This window comes from Mus caroli, chromosome 12, assembly GCF_900094665.2.
Source record: "Mus caroli chromosome 12, CAROLI_EIJ_v1.1, whole genome shotgun sequence".
NCBI lineage: Eukaryota > Metazoa > Chordata > Mammalia > Rodentia > Muridae > Mus > Mus caroli.
The window spans coordinates 63988081-64011527 of NC_034581.1; the positions used below are offsets into that span (position 1 = coordinate 63988081).

Below are 23447 nucleotides of genomic sequence, written 5' to 3' on the forward strand. Positions count from 1 at the left end.
ATGTGCAATTACAACAAACCACTTCTACTTTATGAGTATCTTTAAAATGGCTCTTGCCTCCATAATCCAACTTAGGGATATTTATCATTATTTATCATGTTAAGCTGTTACCTCTTATCATGAAGCTTCCTGTTGTTAAATATTCTCCTGTTGGTGCTGTTTTAGACACCTGAGGAACACAATAATGCATTATATTCTTATCTAAAGAAAAAGAAACTAAGACAGCTCTCGGGTGCTACAGGTTGGCTTTGACTCGCTATAGAACTGAGGATGACCTTGAACTGCTAACCTGACCATCTCTTGAGTACCAGGATTACAACAGTGCCCTACCATGCGTGTCAGGAATGTACTCTATCCAAATTAGCTACAACTTCCGTCTCAAAGACACTTTCAAAAAGATTTTTTTCTACCCCAGAGAAGGAAATAATAACATTCAAGCGAGCAACTCCAGGCCCTGAAAACGTTATAACTTAGTAAAAATTCTCAATACTGAAGACACAGATATATACTTCCAATGACAGATATACTTGACAACAATAAATGAAGAAATAATAAAAGATCTACTACTCCAATAAAATGCCACAGGCTGCATTGAAACTAGCTTTTTCTTCTAGCACAGTAATATTTTTTTTTTAGAAAAATAAGTTTAATAAGCTTACTACAAAATCTTGCTGGAAGATAAAATTATAGTCATTAAAATCCCTTTCTGGGATTCTTTTTTTTTTTTTTTTTTTTTTTTGGTTTTTCGAGACAGGGTCTCTCTTTGTAGCCCTGGCTGGCCTCGAACTCAGAAATCCGCCTGCCTCTGCCTCCCAAGTGCTGGGATTAAAGGCGTGCGCCACCACCGCCCGGCCCTTTCTGGGATTCTTTTTGACAGTAAAACAGCTTTTCTTTTCCTTAAAAATATTTTGAAAGATTTTTCTCTTCCAAGATAGGTTTCTCTGTGTAGCCCTAGCTGTCCTTCAATTTAGAGATCAGTTTGCCTCTGCCTCCCAAGTGCAGGGACTGAAGGTTCTCTGCTACCACCTCCCACCTTTGAAGATTGTAAATAAAGTCTATCTCTGTGTGGCTGGGTGTGATTATGTGCATGTGAGTGTAGGTGCCTGCTGAGTATAGAAGAGGGTGCTGGAGCCCCTGGAGCTGGAGTTACAGGTAGTTGTAATCAAGGTGCTAGGAATAAAACTGGGTTCTCTAAAAAAAGCAGTACACATGCTTCAACAGCTAAGCCATCTCTCCAGCTCCCAAAATTTAATAATTTAATATGTGTGTGTGTGTGTCACTGTGTGTGTGTGTGTGTGTGTCACTGTGTGTGTCACTGTGTGTGCTGTGGAGATCAGAGGACAGCTCGCGAGGAGTTGGTTTCTCTCGCACTATCTGGATCCCAGGGACTGAGTTCAGGTCATTAGGCTTGATGAGAAGGGCTTTTATGAGCCACCTCCCAGCCACTAAAACACCTCTTCTTAGGAAATAAGGATAACAGAACTTTAAAAAATATAGTTGATAAAACAAAATAAAGAGCCTATTCCAAAGATTTTACACATTTGTGATTACTCTAAATTTGAGAGTATCTTTTTAGTTCTAAACAGAAAACCACTTTAATCAATTAGTTATAAACATTATTAATTTCCTAAAACCACACCACAGAACAGCAAATAATATAAATAACATAAAAATGAAACAAATCTCAAGGATGATAATGAAATTGATTTTTTCTTGTAGAATTAATACATCATTATCAGCTATAATTCTTGAAAATGTGAATCTCCTTTCAGTGGGAAGTCAAATCCAAAATGGATTAATATCAAGGAGCACTAACAGCTGGACTTGGTGGCACAGGCCTGCGGTCCAGGGACCTGGATGACTGAGGTAACAGGACTGAGAATTCAAGTCCTGTGTGGGATATAAAGTGAGTTCAATACCAGCTAGAAAAACTTAGATCTCACAACAACGGGCCAAGGGCACTTGCTCAGAATGCAGGTCTCTAAGTGCAATCTCCAGTACGGCAAAACCAGAACAGCACTCAACACAAAGAAGGGCAATGACTAAAACCAAGTGAGTACATAAAACACAAGTTATGCTTGCTTTCTGGAAAGGCAAAAGAGAACTCAGAAACTTCTAACCAAGATGAATAGGAAAAAGGTTTTTTTAGTTCACCATTTCAGGCACTAGTAGATCATTCTCTACCCAGCAGAACTCCATAGGTTACCCTCGTCATTTGGCTCTTTATTCAAATCTTACCAATACCTGTTATTTTATTCAACATGGTAGCTTTAAACTTTTTGGTGTTGGTGCATACCTTTAATCCCAGCCCTCAGGAGGCAGAGGCAGGCGGATCTGAGTTTGAGGCCAACCTGGTCTACAAAGTGAATTAAAAAACAGCCAAGGATACAAAAAAAAACTTTGTCTTGAAAAACCAAATAAATAAATAAGGTCTCCACCCTCCAACCCCAGCAGCAGGAATGTGGCACACACACCTTTAATCTAAGCACTCATAAAAGAGAGACAAGCAAATCTCTGTGACCAGCCTGGTCTACATAGCAAGTTCCAAGCCAGTCAAAGTTACATAGTGAGACCTTGCTAAAAACAAAAACAAAAATTGTTTCGTTTTCTTCTTCACAGCACTTCCTACTAGTATGCATACATTTTTCTCTACTGCTTAAACATAAGCCTTAACAAGGTAGGTACTTTGCCTACCTTCTATAGCTTAGCCATTTATAATGAGGTTTAGCTCTTAAGAGATCAAGAAAGTGGACCACAGCCCTTATTACCTGATGATGGTACACCCACCAAGCACTAGTGATAACACGTGCATCCCAAGCAGCACTGTAGCAAAGTGCCATTGTGCCTGCTTCAGTCAAAGTCCTTGGAGGGATGGGTTCTCCTACAATAGCAATGCCACATTTCAATACCAAAGTATAGGGTTTCTACAGAGCAAGATGTCAAAATTATACTTAGTATAACATTGAATAACGAAGACAGGATAACAAAGATACCACATTTCATTTCAAGGGTTCATTTAGCTATCTACCTACCTGTTGTTGTTAGGAACCAAAACCAAATATTTTAAATTTTATTTATTTATTTTGGTTTTTTGAAACAGGGTTTCTCTGTGTAGCCCTGGCTGTCCAATCCCAGCACTTGGGAGGCAGAGGCAGGTGGATTTCTGAGTTCAAGGCCAGCCTGGTCTACAGAGTGAGTTCCAGGACAGCCAGGACTACACAGAGAAACCCTGTCTCAAACCTCCAAAAAAAACCCCACTCCACACCACCCCCCAAAAAAAAGGAAAAAAAAGGGGGGGGGTACTGTACCAACGAGTCCTAACTCCTGTTTCTCTTTCTTTGTAAAGAGAAGATCTTCAGCCCAGGCAGCTATATGAACTGCTGTATAACTGACGACCAAGTTGAACTTCTGATCCCTTTGCCTCTACTTCTTGAATGCTAGAATTACAGGCTTGTTCCATCATGTCTGGTCCATATGGCACTGGAGATAAATGCACCCTTCTGAGCTATATCCCACACCCCTTATTTTTATTCTTTTAATGTTGTTATGTCTGCTTATCAATTTATTCATTGCTAGTTATGGTAGTTTCAATGAGAAGCTGCCTATACATTTCAGGCAGTTGAATACTTGGTTCCCAGTGGGTGACTATTAGGAGGAATTTGGGGGATAGTGTAACCTTGATGTAGGAGGTGTGTTACTGGGAGTTATAAGGTTTCAAAGCCTCCTGCCATCCCCAGTATAATCTCTTTGACCTGTTTGTACATCTGGATGTAAGCTCTCAGCTCCTGCTCCACCACTGTTGGCAGACTGTCTCTTCATCAAAAACTCTTAGTTCTCTGAAACATAGGCCTAGCTAAACTCTCTAGTAAATTACTTTGGCTACAGTGTTTTATCACAATAGTAGAGAGGTAACTAAGATACAAGCATATAACCTGGAACATGAGTCTACTGCCTCTACTTCACAACTGTGCCATCACACTTAGTTACAACTTGTTCTGTGTCCATCTTAGGCTGTGTGGATATTGTTACTTGTTTATTGTGATTCTAAAAGTTTGGTAATTTCCTTAGGTTTTTTTTTAAAAAAATGTAAGAACAAGGGTGGGTCTGGTGGCAAACACCTTTAATATCAGCACTCAGGAGGCAGAGGCAAGTGGATCTCTGAGAATTGGAGGCTAGCCTAGTCTACATATTGAGTTCCAGGCCAGCCAAAGCTATACAGAGACCCTGTCTCCAAAAAAAAAAAAAACCAAACACACACACTCATATCCCCACACCAAACAACATCCGCACCCCTGCACCACCCCCCGTGTGTCTGTGTCTGTGTGTGTGTGTGTGTGTGTGTGTGTATGATCATATTCTTTAGTTGTCAATTCAAGCATCTTGAATTTCATTTATTACCATCTTAGTTTGGGTTTCTATTTCTATTGCTGTGATGAAATGCTACAACCCAAAAAAGCAACTTTGAGGAGGATCTAGTGTGTTGCGAGAAGCCAAGAAAGAAACTCAAACCAGGCAGAAACCTGAAGGCAGAGCTGATGCAGAGGCCATGGAGTGTTGCTTACTGGCTTGCTCATCCTGGCTTACTCAGCCTGCTTTCTTATAGCATCAAGGGCCACCAGTCCAGGGCTATCCTGTCTCTACCCGAAACAGGTGGGACCCTCCCACATCGAACAACTTATTTTAAGACCAAAGATCTCATTACATAGTCTAAACTGGCCTGAAATTTGGTTATCCTTCTGCCTCAGGCTCCAGAGTGCTGAGATAATAGATGTGCAGTTTTTGAGTCTAGGATTTTCTTTTCTTTCCTTTCTTTTTTTGTTGTTTATTTTCCATACAAGGTCTCTCTGTGTAGCCTTAGCTCTCCTGAAACTTCCTCTGTAGACCAGGCTAGGCTTGAACTCACAGATATACAACTGCCTTCCGAGTACTGGATTAAACTTGTGTACCATTACTACCCAGCTGGGGTTTTCTTTATGAAGTGTTTTTGTATATTTACTACCTAACTCAGTCTCTTTACTTGCTATGGATTTATTTCAATTTTCTATTTCTTCTATCATATAATCTATACTAAGAATGTTCGCTGTATACTTGTTAGGTGGTGTCCTAAAGATATTGCTAGGTTTAGATATCAATGTGTTCAAGTCTTCTATTTCCTTGTTAATTTACTGTTTTAATTATTCTATTCATGTTCAGTGTTAACATCTCAAAATATTATTGCATATACTTATATCTACCCAATCCCATTACTGTCTGGTTTCCCCTCATATATTATAGGACACAAATGCTGGACAGGTATGTTATGACTCTTCCATTCATGCAATGTTCTTGTACCATTGCGTCTTTTCTCTTCTCTTTTGTTGTCTGCAGCACTGGAGGCTGACTACTAATTCTTGATTATTGGTTACATTATATTTTCAGGGCCAAAAAAAAGCGCTGGGCATGGTGGCGCATGCCTTTAATCCCANCACTCAGGAGGCAGACGTAGGCAGATTTCTGAGTTCCAGGACAGCCAGGGCTATACAGAGAAACCTTGTCTCAAAAAACAAAACAAAACAAAACAAAGCAAAAAAGCATATTTTCAGGGGCTGGAGAGTTGACTCAGCAGTTAAGAGCTGACTGCTCTTCCAGAGGTCCTGAGTTCAATTCCCAGCAACCACATGGTGGCTCACAACCATCTGTAATGGGATTCAATGCCCTCTTATGGTGTGTCTGAAAACAGCTATAGTGTATTCATATACATAAAATAAATAATTCTTAAAAAAAAAAAAAAGAATGCTATAAAGAGGCCAGAGAAATGGCTCAGCAGTGAAGAATGCACACTGCTCTGGCAGAGGACCTAAGGTCAGTCCCAGAGCCCAGTCCCTCCCTGACTCTGCTTCCGGGGAACCAACACTTCCTTCTTTCTTCAGGACTCAATGGGCACTGCATGGATTACTTGTGTACATTCCCATAGACACATGCAAACATGAAATATATTATAAAAAAAAAAGAAAGTTCCAGACAGTAGAAATATATTACCTGTCGGATTCTTAATAACACAGCTGGTAGCCCCATGAAGATCAGCATGCACATAAATGTCTCCTTAAATAAAAACAGAGTGGAATAGTGATACTTTAAGTCCTATTTCTTTTGTTTTGTTTTGCTTTCTTACAAATGTTTTACTTTATTTTAAAATTTTATGTGCATGAATGTTCTGCCTGCAAATGTGTGAGTGAAGCACCCATATGCAGTGCCTACAGAAGGAAGAAAAAGGAACTCGATCCTCTAGAACTGTGGTTACAGGGGGTTGTGAACCATTGTGCAAGTGCTGGGAACTAAACGCAGATCTGTTGTAAGAGACGTAAGTGCTCTTCAGTGCTGAGAAATCTCGCCAGCTCGCTTCCTTCCTTTATTGAAACGGTCTCTTTACACTACTTAAATTAGTCTGGAACATGTAGGATCAAGTGGTCCTCTAGACTTAGCCTCTTTACCGGCTCCAACTATAGGTATGCACTACACGCCCAGCTTGAAGTCCTATTTGTAACCTGGAACAATAGTCACAAACTTTAGCACCAAAACACTAACCTTTAAAAAATGTGACCCACCATGACTGGAAACTATTTTGTAAATACAGCAGAAGATCAAAAGTCCAAAAAACAGATCACCATGGCAATACTACTTTTGAAATACCCACTTAACAAAAAGTGGCAAAGACGTCAACAAAATGTAAGCCCTAAAGTGTTGAATCTCGAATTAATTGTCAAACAGAGTAAAGGATAAAAACCAGTGCCTACTAGCGAAGCAACTGCTAAGTCGTTTAAGAGAAAATCTCATACGATTTTAATCTCACCTGGTGTTAAGTATCTTTTCACAATAATCTCATTCTGCTGCTGATCCCGACCACCTATAATTAAATAGTTCTCTGAACTAATGAACCACAGGAATTTCTCAAACCTATAGAAAGAAAACAAAGTTAACAATTTTTTTATTAAAAAAAAAGCCTGAATTCATACCATTTTCAAAACAAACTATAACAAAACAGGAAGTTGTCATGCCTGTATAGAACAAAATATCAGCAATCCTATGGCACAGCTACCATTCAAGCACCAGGCAAATCTTACTAAAAACATGGAATACAGTTTTTACAATAGTCTTCAAAGAAATTAAATTCTGTCAGGACATAGTGGCACTTGCCAGTACTGGGGAGGCAGAGGTAAGAAATCTCTGTGAGTTCTAGGCCACCCAGTGATACAATGAGACTCTGTCTCTGTCAGGGGGAGGGGCAGAAGAGGCAAAGATGGGGAAGAAGAGAAGGAGGAACTAAATTCTATTAAAAAAAGTTATCTCACTAGGTATGGTGGGTAAGACATACCGATGTTCCTAGCACTCAGAAGCTGAGGTTCAAGGGCAGCCAGCACAGCTATATATGAATTTAAGGCTAATCTAGGCTATCAAACCAAGTCTGTCTCTCTGACACAGGGTTTCTCTGTGTAGTCACAGCTGTCCTGGAACTCATTCTGTAGACCCAGCTGTCTTCAAACTCAGAGATCTACCTTGCCTCTGCTTTCTAAGCGCCATGTGCCACAAACTGCCCAGATATCCGTCTCTGTCTGTCTTTCTTTCCTTTTTGGGGGGACAGGGTTCCTCTATGTAGTCCTGGCTGTCCTAGAACTCACTCTGTAGACCAGGCTGGCCTTGAACTCAGAAATCCCCCGGCCTTTGCCTCCCAGTGTTGGGATCAAAGGCATGTGCCACCACTGCCTGGCCTATTTATTTCTTAAAAAAAAATTTTTAATTAGATGTATATGTGAGTATTTGCATATGAATATGTACACATAAAAGCAGGTGGAGCTGGAGTTAGAGAAGACTGTAAACTGCCTACTGTAGGGGCTTGAGAACTTCACTCCAATCCGCTGGAAGAGTAGTACATAGTTCTGAACCACTAAGGCATCTCTCTCTCCAGCCCCAAAATTATTTTACTTTATATAGGTAGCATTCTTAAACTTAAGGATGGCAAAACAATGAATTAACTATACAAATCAAAGGTACAAAATATCAAATGCCCAAAGATTCAGCTTTCTTTTCATCAGGATACCAAATAGGTTCTGGACCACTGGTAAAGCAAGAAATTATTCCAGGTGGGATGGTACATACCTATAATCCCAGCACCTGGGAGGATGAGCCAAGAGAATCAAAGTTCAAGGCCTGCTTGAGCTATCTAGGGAGATACTGTCTCCCTATGACAGCCCTCTCCCCTCCAAAAGAGTACTCTTATGGCTTTTCTCAAAAGACAAAGTAACTGGGGTTTCATTAATTAGTTTACTATCCACATAGAATGAATAACAGAATGGAGGAATTGCTCAGTGGTTAAGAGCATTTTGCTGCTCTTCCTGAGGACCTGGGTTTGATTCTCAGAATCAACGTGGCAGCTCACTAGCCGGGTGGTGGTGTGCACGCCTTTAATCCCAGCACTTGGGAAGCAGAGGCAAGCGGATTTCTGAGTTCGAGGCCAGCCTGGTCTACAAAGTGAGTTCCAGGACAGCCAAGGCTACACAGAGAAACCCTGTCTCGAAAAAAACCAAAACAAAACAAAAAACAACAAAACATGTCAGCTCACAATGAGTGAGCTGTAACAACTCCAGTCCCAGGGAATCTGACACCCTCTACTGGCCACAAGTAGATCGCAGCCATTCATAGACATTCCACAATCATACTTATAAAATTCAAGTTAAATAAAAGAGCTATAACAGTGTGTGCTTATGACATTTAGAAAATGATAGACAATATAGATAAAAAATAAAAATCTGGTACATTATATGTAACAGAAATATCTTTGTATGATTACATCTATACCATTTAAAACTTTAAAATATGACATATAGGCATCAAGGAATACTCTATCATATCCCTCAAAATATAATAGGAAAGGATTTTATTTTCTGATTATTTACTTATTTGGAGCTGGAGACAGAACTCAAGTTAATTTTGACTTATTTGTTAACAAATATCTAGGAACTTGGATGTGTTAGTCAAATACTCTTATCACTGAACAACATCACTTTTTTGTTTTGTAGACAGGGTCTCAATTAAGTAGCTCAAGCTAGCCTTGAATTTATGATCATCCTGCCTGAACTTCATGAATGTCAGGGTTATAGAAACATGACACCATACCTGGTTTCTAATATTTTTTTGTTTGTATGTTTTTAACACTGCCAAAGATACAACCCACAGACTCAACTGTATTTAACTAATGAGTTACATCTATGCCCCAATGTGATTTTGTTGTTGTTGTTGGCAGTGGTGTTTTGAGACTGAGTTTCCTATGTATCTTTGGCTTTCCTAGAACTCACTATGTTAAACATCAGGCCTCAAACTCACAATTCCAGGACAGCCAGAGCTACACAGAGAAACCCTGTCTGGAAAAACAAAAACAAAAAACAAAAACAAACAAACAAATAAGGAAGGCACACAGGACAGATGGGGCAAATAGAAAGCAGATGTCAAGATGGGTCTGTGTAAGCTCCAAATAACAAGAGGTTACATGTGGCATAAATGCACTAACTGCCTCTGTATACAGAAAACTATCAGACCAGAAAGCAAAAGCAGTAAGAGTGTGTATGTGTGTGTGTGCGTGCGTGCGTGTGTGTGTGTGTGTAAAACACAGGTTATGGAAAGACTGAAATTAGGAGTGGAAAAGATGTAGCATGTACGCACTAATGAAAAGAAGCCCAATTAGATGACAGCTCCACATTTCTATTGATTGTAGCCTCAAAGAAAGCAAAAGTGGCAGAAAAAAGAAAATGGATAAATCAACAATTTATAAACTTTCTGAGAATAAAGCCACTGCTAGAGAATCTAAATAATCAAACTCTACAAAGAAAACCAGGCATAATGGGTGATGCAGGTCTGTAATCTGAGTATTTGGGAGGCTATGTCAGAAAACTGCAACCAGGCAGCCTGGCCTCACAGTGAATTCAAGATCAGCCAAAAATAGATGGATAGATAGATAGATAGACAGACAGACAGACAGACTGACTTTGTGTTCAAACAAACAAACAAACAAACAAAACCATAAAAACAAAATAACAAAGAATTAAAATTTGTAATAAACACTTAACTCCCCACCCCTCACCCAATACACAGGGTTTCTCTGTGTGCCACAGAATTTACTCTGTAGATCAGGCTGTCTTCAAACTCATAGATTTTCACTTGCCTCTCCCTAAGTGCTGGAATTAAAAATGTGTGCCACCATGGCCAGCTTTTGAAACACTTTCCCATAAGGAACTATTTGGGGCCATCCTACTTTATAAATAAATTCTATCCACATTTAATGACAACTAAAAAAAAAAAAAAAAAAAGGAGAGACAGAAGCAATAGGACCTTGATATGTGTACCTGATAAGAATGCTACAAGAAATAAGAATTATAGGTCAATCTGACCAAGAGATGTCAAATATAATCAAACTAAACACAAAGAGAAGGAAAGCGGAAAAACACATAAGAACTCTGAAAAATGAAAAGCAGACAGGTGATCTTGTCTTGGCTTAGGAAGCTGAGTCCTAAGATGACACTTGAGCCCAGGAAAACAAATCCTTTTACAATCCAAAACTCAAAAATGTGACATAAATGAGATGTGGTAGTTCAGACTTTTGAAAACTGAGTCAAAAGGCTCCGAAGTTTAAGGCTAGTGTGGGCTACACAGGGAACCCTGTCTCAAAAATAAACAAACAAATAAAGGGCAAAAGATGGCTAGTTAAAGAAACAGTTTTAAGATGGGGTTTAAGACAGGAGGACTGGCTAAGAGTCTGCTCACACAGTTCTCTGTCTTCTTTCCAGCTCTATAGCATATAGCATACATGAGCCATCAATGAAACAGGAACAATAAAGGCCTAATACGATGGTCACGTCACCATACCATGTATTGCTCCCACTAGGTTCTTTAGATTGTGACAGCCTAATAAAACATAAATTATAGAAAGAAAAGAGTCCATCAATTTGAAAGGGAGTGGAGCGGAGAATGGGAGAGGTTGGAAGGAAGAAAGCCAAAGTGGGAAGTGATGTAATTACATTTTAATAACAAAATGAAGTTTTGGAAAAAAGAAAAAGGAGATGAACAAACAGATGCTTAAATGGCAACAAATGCATATAAGCCAGTCATGGTGGTGCAAGTCTTGAATCCCAGCATTTAGGAAGCAAAGGCAGGATGATCTCTGAGTTCAAGGACACCCTGGTTTACAACCGCAAGTTCTAGGACCACCAGGGATATACAGAGAAATCCAGTCTCAAAAACAAAAAACAAAACAAAACAAAAACCAAATATATTATAGTTAGAAAATCTCCAAGAGTAAGCATGTGGCCTAATCTGTGAAGGCTTGGGTTTAAGTCTAGCACCAAAATATAAATAAAACTAAATAAAAACAGATCTCTGACATACCCAAAGAGGTAATAATACTAATGGCATTCTAATATATTTATATATACTTGAAAGTTTGACACTGAATTTATGATTTTTTTAAAAAAAAGGCAAGTTTAACATTTTTAAAGGTATGTTTCTAAGATAGAGCCTTGTTGTGTAGCAAGACTAGTGTTAAAGTCAATTCCTTTCCTCAGCCTCTCAAGTGCTGGGACTGCAGGGGTTGTGTTTCCCTGCACAGTTTGAGTGCTGGGGACTGATGCAGGACACTGCACATGCTAGGCAAGCACTCTCTCACGTAAGGTACACTACCCCCTGTGGACTGGGTTTGTCGTTTTAAGGTAAGGTCTCACATTGCCCAGGTTGATCCCAAACACCTAGGCTCAAGCAGTCTTCCAGCCTCAGCCTCCCAAGTAGTTAGCATGCAGCTGTATGCCACTGCACGAGCAAGTAGTTAGCATGCAGCTGTATGCCACTGCACGAGCAAGTAGTTAGCATGCAGCTGNGTATGCCACTGCACGAGCAAGTAGTTAGCATGCAGCTGTATGCCACTGCACGAGCAAGTAGTTAGCATGCAGCTGTATGCCACTGCACGAGCAAGCACCCAACTGCCTCCCACTCCACAGCTGAGTTACACGGCTGAGTCACAGTGCTGCAAACTGCCCGACATAGGTACTGGAAACTGATTCAAGTCCTTTGCCAGAGTAATACATGCTCTTCTCCTAACTACTGAGCCATTTCTCCAGCCCTAGATAATTTTTTTTTAATTCAAAGGAAGACAAAACAACAACAGAAAAACAGCAAGAAAGACAGAACACTACATGGTTCAGCCGTGACTACAACAGAGAATCAGTCTATAAAAATATTAAAGTTGATCATCAACCTTGACAAAATTATATCTGTATGTAACGCAACACAAGTGGAAAGAAACTGAAATCCTCATCTCCTATAATAAGAGGTCAATGAAAGATTTTAGAATAACAAAATCCACCATGTATAATATGAGCTATTACAGAGAGAACCAGGAGAATATAAATACCAGGCCTAAAAGAGATAAAAGCAGATGCTAGAGAGATGGCTCAGTGGTAAAGGCACTCACCAACATACTTGAGTTCAATGTCTAGAACCCAATGGTGGAGAGAGAGAAACAACTACTGAATGCTGTCCTCTGACCTCCCCACCCTACAAGCTCCACGGCAGAGTCCCCATTCACACACGCACACACCACACAATAAATGAATGAGTAACAAATACAAAGACCTAGGGCTAATGAGTAGGTCCATTGGGATAAGGACGATGAACTACAGGACTACGGGTTTCACAGCTTGCGCTGTATGTGTGCCTGAAGTTCTAAATGATATATATAATTCCAGTAAAAAGAAAAACTAAACATAAGAAAAGAGCAGAACACTTACCAATACACTTTTCGTGCTTTTTGGATAGAAGTAACTGTTTGTACTTCTTTTAAGGTTTGCTTTGTCTTCTTTTCTGCTGATTTGAATGCCTATTTATATAAAAATTTAAATAACTTTAAGATACATTTACATAACACCAAAGTACACAATAGCATAACAAATTGCTTCAGACAGCTTTCACTATGTCTATTGATCAGGCTGGCTCTATCTACCTCACAGAGATCATTCTGTCTTAGGCTCATAGATTGTACACAGCACCACTGCCCGGCCTAATAAATACTACTAAGGGCACATGAAACGGCTCAGTAAATAAAGGCACTTGCTGCCAAACCTGATGACCTGAGTCTCATCCCCAGCCTCACAAGTTGCCCTCTAATCTCCATATATGTCCTATGTGGAGAAATGTTAATGGAAGAAACATTTTATGTCATAAAGTGATTTGGTTTATTCACACAAATATATGCATAATGGAAAATAAAAGGTATCTGCCTTAAGAAGTAAAATTAATATTGTATTTTTTATTTGTTGTATGCAAAATTTTAAGACCTATAAATTAAGAACTTCCTTAATGCTGGAAATGGTAATGTACCCCTATAATCTCAGCACCTGAGCGGCAGAGGCAAGATCTTGAGTTTGAGGCTAGCTATAAATCAATTATGAGGCCAGCCTGGATCCTAGAGCCTAGATCAAGGAGGTTACTTAGTTAATAGATATACAGTATCTACTTTGTTCCAGATAATACTCTAGAGCATTGGTTCTCAACTTGTGGGTCCCAACCCCTTTAAGAACTGAACAACACTTTCACAGGGGTTACATACCAAATATCCTGCACAGCACATATTTACAATATGATTGTATTATAATAGCAAAATTATAGTTATGAAGTGGCATGGTGGGGGGGGGGTGTCACCACAACATGGTACTAAAGGGTTGCAGCATTAGGAAGGTTGAGAACCACTGCTCTAGAGACTAGAACACAACAATGAACGGACCAACATGACACATTTTGTTATTGTTATACTATATATAGCCTGGCTGGCCTGGAACTCACCATATAGACCAGTCTGACCTCAAACACAGATATCCACCTGCCGCTGCCGCTGCCTCTGCCTCCCTAGTGCTGGGATTGAAGACATGCTACTATCTATACCTGGCAACAATGATATTTTTATGGGCTTATATTCTAAAGGAAAACACAAATATTCCAATAATTTTATATCAGTTGAGGAGTTAAGAAAAACAGCAAAGTAAAGTGAGATTGAAGATGGCATTATTTTTAGCAAAATTGGTCAACAAAGGCTTCTCTGATGTCTCACTTAGGTAGATGTGTAAATGAACAAGTAAAGGGATAAAAACCTTGAAAACCTGAGAGCAGAGCATTTCACTGAGAAAGAGCAGCATGTACAAAGACCCTGAGAACAGCAGTGCACTATGGTTCTGGGAACAGCTAAAATTCCATGTAGCCAGAAAGAGGTGTGTAGAAAGAAAAATTCAGGCACTGAGGTAAAAGGTAAACGGATCATGCGGGGCTCGAAAAAGAGCTCTAAATTGTATTAAGGTGGGAATGCATGCTTTTCGGGGCTCGAAAAAGAGCTCTAAATTGTATTAAGGTGGGAATGCATGCTTTTGAGTGGAGGAAAGAACAATGGAGTTTGCTTATGATTTAAAATATCACCATGCTGCTGGGTTGAGAACGAATGCAGGCGGGGAAAGGGAGAGGGAGGGATTCGGTAACTCACTCACGTGAATACAGATAACCAAGGCCTGAACCAAAGGAAGAAGGAATTGTGCTCAGATTCTGCTCACACTTTGTTGTGGCTGGGGTGTGTGTGTGTGTGTGTGTGTGTGTGTGTGTGTGTGCGCGCGCGCGTGCACGCACATGCTTTTGTCTCTTGTGTCAAAGGTTGGTCTTAAACCTACTGTACAGCTTAGGATGACCTTGAATTCATGATCATTCTGCCTCCACTTCCCAAATCCTGGAACTATGGTCAAGTGACACAGTCAGTACTCAGTAGGTTTTGCTTAGGCATTAAGTTGAGAACCAGAAGTAAATGGGGCTGGCAAGATGGCCAAAGAGGTAAAAAGCCCTTGCTGCAAAGCCTGACACCATGAGTTTAAACCCTGGAGCCCAGGAAAGGTAGGAGAGAATTAACTTTATAAGACTGCCCTCTGAGCCAGGCGGTGGTGGCGCATGCCTTTGATCCCAGCACTTGGGAGGCAGAGGCAGGCGGATTTCTGAGAGTGTAGCCTGGTCTACAGAGTGAGTTCCAGGACAGCCAAGGCTACACAGTGAAACCCTGTCTCCGAAAAACAAACAAACAAACAAACAAAAAAGACTGCCCTCTGGCTGACAAGTTCCCTCTGGTGCAATGAGCATACGCATGCACACACATATGGTTTAAAAGGAAAGAGCTCAGGATATTCCTAACATTTGAGTGGTAAGAATGAAAGTGCTATTTGCTGAGATGGAAAAAGAGGGAAGTGCAGGACAGTGGAAGAAAGTAAATACAAGAAATATGCACATTTAAAGCAAAATTAAAACTAAGACATTTCTAAATTAGAAAACCCCACTTAAAAAGAAAAAGCCATTAATGATGCCCAAAACAATGAGCGCTGCTCTTATCACCTTACCTTCTCAGCAGCTTCAACAGTCCTCTGGGTTTTTTTAGCAGCATACCTCTTATGATCATAATATCTAGAAAAATAAATCTATCTTAAATATTCAGTGAAATCTATTTTTAGTTTTTAATTTACAGTTTTAAATCATATAGAAACAAGTTGTATAGAGCACAAAATTACTTTTTAACAAAAGAAGTATACACCTAAGTTCCGAAGCAGTTTCCCCCACATTGAATCCCCACCTCTGAGGAGGGTATTGCTAAGAGACCCAGGAAGTGAACATACTTCACTTGTCTGAGAAAGCTGTAGCCTGCAAGATTCAGGGTCTCCCTCCTGTTAGAAAACCAGTAAACAGCTGCTTAAGAAGGAGACTGCCAACTGAATTGCAAGAGATCTCTTGGACTTGTTGATGTGCCTCCAACAGCACAGGCCTCCAGATAGACAGCTTTCCTGAAGCCCCCATGCTGAGGTGGGCTTTCAGAGATGTGGTTGCTCCTGCATTATCCTTGCTCCAGTAAGTCAGCTCTTGCTCATACACAGTTAGTAACACCAATAAAAATTCACGGTTCATCAGGTTAGACTTTAGTGCAATCCTTAGTTTGTTATGGATTTCTTTCTAGGGGTGCGTGCATGCGTGTGTTTCATTTTCCCAGAAAAAGTCACTCATACAACAGGCAAGATGACTATTGTTACTATCCTACTGACTTACTAACCTACTCTACCAAGAGTTTACAATAGGGCTGGAGCTATGACACAAACATTAAGAGCACGAGGTGCTCTTCCAGAGGACCCAAGCTTTGTTCCTGTCATGACATGACACTGATGCTCACAACGACCTGTAACTCCAGTTCCAAGGGATCTGATGCACTTCTCTGGCTTCCTCAGGCACCAGGGACATACTGGTGTACATAATACATGCAGACAAAAATATTCCTAAGTAGACTCACTGGGTAAATGCTTACTTTTTGGCATTGGCATAGGCTGACAGGCTGAGATCCACATCGACAAGCAGCGGCTTGTTCTTCTGTGGCTTCTGCAGCTGCTTGTTCTTTTGCTTTTTTTTTTTCCCTTTTGGTGCTTCAGCATCACTGTTCTCAATGCTGGCATCACCATCACCATCTTCCTCCTCTGATAACAAGTATGGATTTCTATTAAAAATATTCAATAGTATTTCACTAATGTCGATGATATCACTTTTCATTTCAAAATTTCCTCATAAAATTAGAAATGATTTCATTGTGTCTTCTATTTCTGAGAATTCCCAAAGAAAAAATTAAGAAGAACACAATGAACAGTTAGTTAACAAGATAAACACAAGCACTCACTGGCAAGCCCCACACTTACCGTAGCAGCATCGTAACATGGTTGGTTTGCAGTTTTAGCTCTTTGATCGCACACGCAACCGGGTCTCCGTGAGCTTGTGCTTCTTTCACAATCACTCCGATCTCTGTCCAGTCTATCTGGTTGGCCAGCGCACTTCGGACTACCTGAATGGCTCTGTCAACTATCTGCAGGTTCATCTCTATGAGCTCCCCTTTCAGTTTATCAATTTCCTTAAGAAACAAAACAAAAAATGAACGCAGTGTAATGCCAGCTGAGACTGTCACATTCTGGAAAGCATTGTAAAAGCTAAACATTAATACCTGAGCCTGCTGAAGAGCTTCTAACCTGTTCTCATGATCCTTTCGGACATTATCTAATTTCTTCAGTGCTTGTTTTTCCTTAGGGTACAAAACAGATTTTTCAAAAGTTAGATTTCTTTCAATGCACGGCACGTCCACACCTCAATTCCTAAAGCTTACTGTGTTAGTGGTTCTACTCTGTCAATGTTGTCACACAGGCAACTTAAAGTTTCCCCAAAGTTCGCTCCCCCAAGTCTTACCGTCTTAGGAATGTCACGCTGATACATTACCTCTGCCTACCTTCCATGCTCTATACAGAATGTGTGCTTTGGTTACAGGTAAATTATATATAAAGTATGACCCCAATTCACTTGGCATTATTCAAACAGGCACAATTCAAGATTTCCTGTGACATACTAGATATATCTTTCTTTTTAAAGTGGTATTAGGGATCAAATCCAGGGCCTCATGCACACAAAGAAAGCATTCTACCCGAGCTATATCAGTAGCCTCAAATAAAAAATTTTAATTTGCCGGGCGTGGTGGCGCACTCGGGAGGCAGAGGCAGGCGGATTTCTGAGTTCCAGGCCAGCCTGGTCTACAAAGTGAGTTCTAGGACAGCCAGGGCTATACAGAGAAACCCTGTCTCAAAAAACCAAAACCAAAACCAAACAAAAAAATTTTAATTTGATTCCATGTGTGTGAATGTGTAATGGACTGAAGATGCCCATGGAGGCCAGAGAGGACACTGGATCCCTTGGAGGTGGAGTCAGAGACGATTCTGATCAGCTCATTGCTGGTACAAAAAACTAAACTTTGATTCTCTGTAAGAGCAGTATGTGCTCGTAACACCTTAGCGCTCTCCACACCGCCATACATTCTTTTGTAAAAGAAGTATTTAGAAATTTTATTCTTGGGGCTGGAGAGTTGGCTCAGTAGTTAAGAGCACTTGTTATTGCAAAAGTTCCGGGTTCAGCTCCCAGCACCCACATGGAGGTGCACCACTTCCTTAGATACACAGATATACATGCAGGCAAAAGCACTAATACACACAAAATAAATCTGGTATTTTATTCTCATTCATATGTGCATGTGTGTGGATTTCTGTATGTGAATGCAGTGCCTGCAAAGTCCAGAGGGAGTTAAAATCTCCTAGAACTGGAGTCACAGGCAGTTAAGAGCCTCCAAGTGTGGGTGCCATGAACCAAACTGGGGTCCTCTGGAAGAGCATTATGCATTCTTACCCACTGAGCTATCTCTCTAGCATCCCAATAAATTCTTTATAAATACAAACTAGGGGCTGGAAAGATGACTCAGTGATTAAGAGCACCTGCTGTTCTTACAGAGGACCCAGGTGACTCAGTCATCTGTAACTTCAGTTCCAGGGAATCTGACCTCCTCTTCTGACCCCACGGGCGCCAGGCACACATACAGTATACATACATACATACATACATACATACATACATACATACATACAGGCAAAACACATAAATACATCTAAAAACAATGTTTTTGAAAGCACAGATCGTTGTTTTATTGACATTCTGTTCTCTCAGCATGATATTCCAGGGTTTTTTGGAACACCTTTCACTCACACAATCTTTGTCTAGGGTTGAAGCCCCCTGATTAGTATTTTTTAAAAATCCAATCTCTTCCAAAAGTGACTTTGATCAGTTTATAAAACGGATCTACAGCACATACTCTAAAAACATGGTCAAATGTGCTCCAAAAATAGTGAATGTGAAATCCTCATTGGGGGATCATGAAACAGATCAGACAAGGACCAACTTTTAAAGCAGCATTTATGATAACAAAACTGGCTCATGTGACTGCCGTGTTTCTCAGAGCTCACAATGGCCAAGTTTGAGGAGCTCTGGGATGCTTTAATACACCGAGTCATGCTAGGGTGTAACACTGACTAATGTGCCCACTAGAGTTCATTGCCTTTAAAGGATCTGAAATTAGAAGAATAGGGCTGAGAGTGGGGATGGAATGAGGGCATACTTTTCAATGCGACTCCCGAGCTTTTATCATAAACTAAGAGAAGGGCTAGTTATGGTAGCATGTCTTTAATTCCAGATCTCCAAGTTTGAGGCCAACTTGGTCTAAATATTTAGTGTCAGCCAAAACTGCAGTGAGTCCTTGTCTCAAAAACAAAATGGAGAGATGCTAGTGGTTAAAAGTATTTACTGTTCTTTCAGGGGACTAGAGTCCAGTTCTCAGCATCTGGCAACTGATTCTTAAATAAAAACAATATCTACCTTCCAAACCACTCTGACTAGCTAGTTTAATATAAAAGTTTTAAATGATACTATACCTGTTGTAAAGCTTTTAAGTCAATTTTCTGCCCTTCTATCTTGGAATAAAATTCATCCACGGCCTTATTTTTTAAAAAAGAGAGAGAGAGAGAGAGACAAACAATTGGTTGTAAGGAAAAAACCAGTCTGGTCTCTACTTTCCTTGCACACACAGCCGTCAGTCTGTTTTATACCACAGTGCCCTTACTACCTGACCACCTTTCCAGTGACCTATTCTACAACTAGCAATGTCAAGAATAAAACTAAGATGGAGTATTGGTCTTATCTTTTAATAAAAATGGCAGTAATTGTTTCTAATAGTTGTACCTATGAGTGTGTTGATTTTTAATCAATCCCCAAATTCACAGTGACTGCAAGGCAAGAATATTTTCTAAGTTTCTTTCCTTTCTTCCTTTTCTTTCTTTTGCAGTGTTAAGGATTAAATCCAGGACTTTATGCATGCACTCACACTGGGCTACATCCCCAACCCCAAGACAGCATAAACAATTCTTACAACTTATGTCATGCTAACTAGTAAAAACAAACAAAAACAAACAAACAAACAAACAATAGAACTAGAAGACTCACCTTGTCAAATGATTCAAATTCTATATATGGACATTGTAAATGCTGAGAAAACAAGAAAGGATGAAATTCCTCATACCTGTAAAGTGTTCAAAACATCACAATTAAGAATATTAATCATCCTACAGAGAAACCCTGTCTCAAAAAACCAACCAACAAACAAACAAATAGAATATTAGTTTTCCTACGAAGCAAACTGGCTTGTGGCCCCACACTTACGTGAGTATGTCTTCAGCTGGTTTATCTGCATCCAGGCTTGGTTTTGCCTCTCTTTTCTGAATTATATAGCCCTACAAAAACAAAAAACACTAGGATTACACTCAACTATATTCACAATTAACAAAAGGCTGACTATCTGAATGATATTTTTTCTAACTAAACTTTTTTTTTTTTTTGGTTTTCGAGACAGGTTTTCTCTGGGTAGCCTTGGCTGTCCTGGAACTCACTCTGTAGACCAGGCCTGCCTCTGCCTCCCGAGTGCTGGGATTAAAGGCGTGCGCCACCACGCCCAGCTTCTAGCTAAACATTTGGAATACAGAAGACTAATATTAAAGTACGAGGTAATGTTATGATTGTTTAGCTATGAGGCAATTATAACCCACGCATTTTGTTTTCAAGTAATACCAAATTAAAGAATGCTTCTCTAAAATCAATTCAAGACATACTCAGGTCAGTTCTCCTCAGGTCAGTACAGTCTTGCCTATAAATCCAGTACTAGGGAGGCTGCTGTGGAAAATGTTGAGTCCTGAGGCCATCCTGGGCTCCACAGCAAGACCTTGAGTCAAAGAAAAACCAAGTGGCTGGAGAGCCAGCTCAGCTAAGACTGCTTATTGCTCTTCCACCAGGTTCAGGTCCCAGTACCCACAGAACGAGGCTTGCAACCACCTGTAACTCCAGTTGCAAGGGATCGACAACCTCGTTTGTCCTCCAAGGGCAACCACACATTGTGCATACACTCATATAAACACATATACATACACATAATTAAAAAGACAAACTTTTTTTTTAACACAAATTCCTCAACTATTGCTTCTTGCTTTTGTAAAAGGTGGGGTCGTGTGTATCCCTGGCTGGCTTTGAACTTGTTCTTCAGATCAAGGCTTCTGACCCTATTTCCTTCCTCCCCTCCCTCTCAATGCTAAGATTACAGATATGCACTCAAATGCCTGACTTAGACAGTACTAGGGATCAAACCCAGGGCCTAGTGCACTAAAGGCAGGCTAGTTTTATATTGAGCCCCAATGTAGTATTTTCTATAAAAAATAAAGAATAGAAAATTTTTTACAAGAAGCAATACAAAATGGAAGAGACTATCCTAGAATTAGGTGTACAGTCCAACAGTATAGTATGAGTGCATATGTGGAAGACCTTGGATTCAAGCCTCATACAAGAAAACAAAACTCTTAAATTATAAATATTTTATTTCTGAAAATCCAAAATAATACATGAAAGCTGTGAGATGGATCAATGAGTAAGAGTATTTGTCACTAAGTCTGACAAGCCTGAGTTGGATCACTAGGACCTACACAGTAACTGGAGCTGGCCACATACTGCAGGCTGTCTAACCTCTCGAATGCTATCACTGCCCTCTACCCATGCGAAACAACACACAGTATTTACACAGTGCTGCTACCTTTCCATTGAAGGTGGATGTTTTTCTCAAATAGTCTTCTGCCCTCTGTACACAAACCAGTATCTTTTCAATATCTAATGGAAGAAATAAAAACAAGGGGGAAAAGAATGCCAATTAAGTTGAATAATACCATTAAACTATTTACCATTTTAATATATAATACTTTATATTATTTATTAACAATATCAACATATCAATATACCAAGATATTAATGTTTATATATAACATTAATGCTGATACTATACTAATTAATTATAAATATAAATGCAATAAATATATTAACATTGTTGTAATATTATAATTAATTATAATGTTAATTATAATTACTACAATTTTTCCCTCTGGCCCATGTAACTAACATGTTTCTCAGAGCAGTTGTCTCATAATGGCCAAGTCTGAGATGCTCTGATTTGCTTTTCAAAATACATAATTATAATTAATTAAAAGTATATTATAAAGTGGGAGTGGGTGGGTAGGGGAGTAGGGGGGAGGGTATGGGGGACTTTTGGGATAGCATTGGAAATGTAAATGAGGAAAATACCTAATAAAAAATATTTTTAAAAAAAAAGTATATTATAGAGCTGGGCATGGTGGCACATGCCTTTAATCCCAGCACTCAGGAGGCAGAGGCAGGCGGATTTCTGAGTTCCAGGCCAGCCTGGTCTACAAAGTGAGTTCCAGGACAGCCAGGGCTATACAGAGAAACCCTGTCTCAAAAAAAACAACAAAAAAACACACCAAAATACCAAAAAAGTATAATTCATTATATTTTTATAATATAAAAATAAGTAATGTAATTATGTTAGAAATAATCAACATAATCAACATAACATGGTCAACGTAATAGAGTATGAATATATTTGTATGTTAATATATTAATAATTAAACACATTGATATGATATTTATTTATTGTTGAGGCAGGGTCAAACTATGCAGTCTTGGCTGGCTTGGAACTCACTATGTAAAACAAGGATAGCCTTGAATTCATAGAGAACAACTTCCCTCTGCTTCCCAAGTGCCATAATAAAGGCATGTGCTACCATGCCTGGTTCAATATATTTATTAAAAATCAACAACAGAAAGGTAGCTGAATATGATGGTATAGGTCTGTAATCCCAGCACTAAGGACACTGAGGCAGGACAATCATGAGTTCAAAACTAGCTTGGGCTATACAATAAGACCCCATCTGAAACAAAAAGAAAAAAAAAAAAAAACAACCATAAAACTGGGAATGTTGTCAGGTCTCCAGGAAGTAGAAGACGACTAAACTCATTACAAGCTGTCCTCTGAATACACACACAAGCACACTAAATAAAATGTAATAATAATAAAAACAAAAAACAGATCAGTGAGATGGCTCAGTATGTAAAGGTACTTGCTACACATGAATTCAACCCCCAGAATACATCATAAAAGTGGAAAAAAGAAGACTCCACACACATACTATGCATGGGTCCTGCTTCCCCAACATATATCAGGCAGGTGTGTGTCCACACACACACACACACACACACACACACACACACACACACATATATTAATTTTTAAAAGTTAAAACAACCAGAAAAGCATTTATGAAATAATATAAGTGCTTAAGAAAATGAGATACTGGGCTGGGGAGATCGCTCAGTGGTTAAGAGCACTGACTGCTCTTCCAGAGGTCCTGAGTTCAATTCCCAGGAACCACATGGTGGCTCACAACCATCTGTAATGAGATCTGATGCTCTCGTCTGAAGATAACTACAGTGTACTTATAAATAAATCTTTAAAAAAAAAAAAAAAGAAAAGAAAGAAAATGATTTTATTACTATAGCCTCATGATACGTTGTAATCTGTGAAAAGGTTATATGGTTATATAGCTAATATTAAGCAACCAGTT

General features: G+C 39.5%; 1 protein-coding gene across 3 annotated transcripts in view; it reads right to left on the minus strand.

The window, feature by feature from the left end:
* The window catches only part of Nemf (nuclear export mediator factor), a 47358-nt gene that overhangs the window by 13896 nt on the left and 10015 nt on the right, over positions 1–23447 (minus strand). For all 3 annotated transcript variants that reach the window (XM_029484414.1, XM_021179023.2, XM_029484415.1), the window contains 13 exons: positions 21566–21639; positions 20152–20222; positions 19936–20011; positions 19368–19430; positions 17069–17146; positions 16770–16978; positions 16388–16573; positions 15438–15501; positions 12807–12895; positions 6830–6933; positions 6019–6081; positions 2769–2881; positions 112–169 (listed from right to left, as the gene is read on the minus strand). In XM_029484414.1, coding sequence (XP_029340274.1) covers positions 112–169; positions 2769–2881; positions 6019–6081; positions 6830–6933; positions 12807–12895; positions 15438–15501; positions 16388–16573; positions 16770–16978; positions 17069–17146; positions 19368–19430; positions 19936–20011; positions 20152–20222; positions 21566–21639 — 1248 coding nt within the window. The remainder of the gene's footprint in view (positions 1–111; positions 170–2768; positions 2882–6018; positions 6082–6829; positions 6934–12806; positions 12896–15437; positions 15502–16387; positions 16574–16769; positions 16979–17068; positions 17147–19367; positions 19431–19935; positions 20012–20151; positions 20223–21565; positions 21640–23447) is intronic.